At 55.0% G+C, this 1,169-nt stretch overlaps 1 protein-coding gene across 1 annotated transcript; it reads right to left on the reverse strand.

The window, feature by feature from the left end:
* Positions 1 to 202: 202 nt before the first annotated feature.
* Positions 203 to 1,021, reverse strand: PV08_12105 (uncharacterized protein; the record flags this gene model as incomplete). Its single annotated transcript, XM_016386412.1, has 1 exon — positions 203 to 1,021. The coding sequence occupies one exon, from the start codon at positions 1,019 to 1,021 to the stop codon at positions 203 to 205; it is 819 nt and encodes a 272-aa protein (XP_016229860.1).
* Positions 1,022 to 1,169: the final 148 nt, after the last annotated feature.

A 1,169-nucleotide genomic window follows, 5' to 3' on the forward strand; every position in this document is an offset into this window, starting at 1 on the left:
GCCCTCACGGCCCGTATCAACACCGTCGATATATAGCATTGATCGACGGCCGCCACGAGGGACCCCGTGAGAGATGAACCAGGCCGCCAAAAACATGTCAAGGCGAAGGCCGAGAAAGCGGTCGAAGCGCAATACGAAAAGAAGTTCGGAAAACTAGGTAGCTATCTTAGCTTCAGGAGGTAATCGTGCTCTGCTTATAGCACTACTGGTTATCGGCCCATCGATATACCATCATTACCACCTGCTGTGCAGATGGCCGTCCCCTGATATGGAACCAAGAATCGATCTCTCGTAGTCTTCCATCGGCCCTCATTCCGTTATACTCCCAGTACGACTCGTTTTCAACATTCCAGACCACCGTAAAGTGGATAGAGCCTGCGGTACCCGACATCATGACGCATGCCACGACCGCGTACTCGACACTCACCTCGCCGGTTGGCTTGAGATACGTAAACGTGATGTTGCGAAACAGTTCGACCGCTCGCGCCGACGGCTCATCCGTGGGTGGAATATGAATCACCAGTGTCGGTGGCAGTCTATCGAGGACGGTAGGTCGTACCTTACGAGATCGCGTGCACCCTGGTCCGCTAGAGCAATCATGTCCGGCCGGAATGTGACTCCCTTGAAAGAGCGCCCGTACCGCATCGATCAAGGGAAATCGAGTGAGGTACAGACTGTTCTCTCGCTGAGGGGTTGTGCCCGCTTTGACCGTGATCTGTCCGTCACAACAAGTGACGGTCCGAATTTTGGTAAAGCTTACTTGAGCCAGTCCGGTGAAGCACTGATCAAAGACCTCGGCGAGAGGTAGCAGTGCCGGTGCGGCCGGAAACATCTTTGGGTCGGAGGTATAGAGTGACCGTCGCAATACATCACTCATACGTCGACGTTGCTCGGAACTGAGAGTTCCCCAGAGGCGACTATTAATCCTTCGCACGACTTGTGCCGGGTCGGGAAGCCGGGCGAAGAGTGTACTCGACACTTGGTCGACCTGGATCCGACCGGCTTCCAGGATGATGGCCATGTAAAGTGTGCAGTCGACCGCACAGGAATTTTCGGCCCAGGGAGAGCCGTATATGAACCGCCTTTTCGTATCGTCCTTGGACCGCGGCAAAGTACCGTCCACCCTGTCCCATCCTTCTTTCACTCGCCGGAGAACCAAACACCACTGG

This window comes from Exophiala spinifera (assembly GCF_000836115.1).
Source record: "Exophiala spinifera strain CBS 89968 unplaced genomic scaffold supercont1.23, whole genome shotgun sequence".
Taxonomy (NCBI): domain Eukaryota; kingdom Fungi; phylum Ascomycota; class Eurotiomycetes; order Chaetothyriales; family Herpotrichiellaceae; genus Exophiala; species Exophiala spinifera.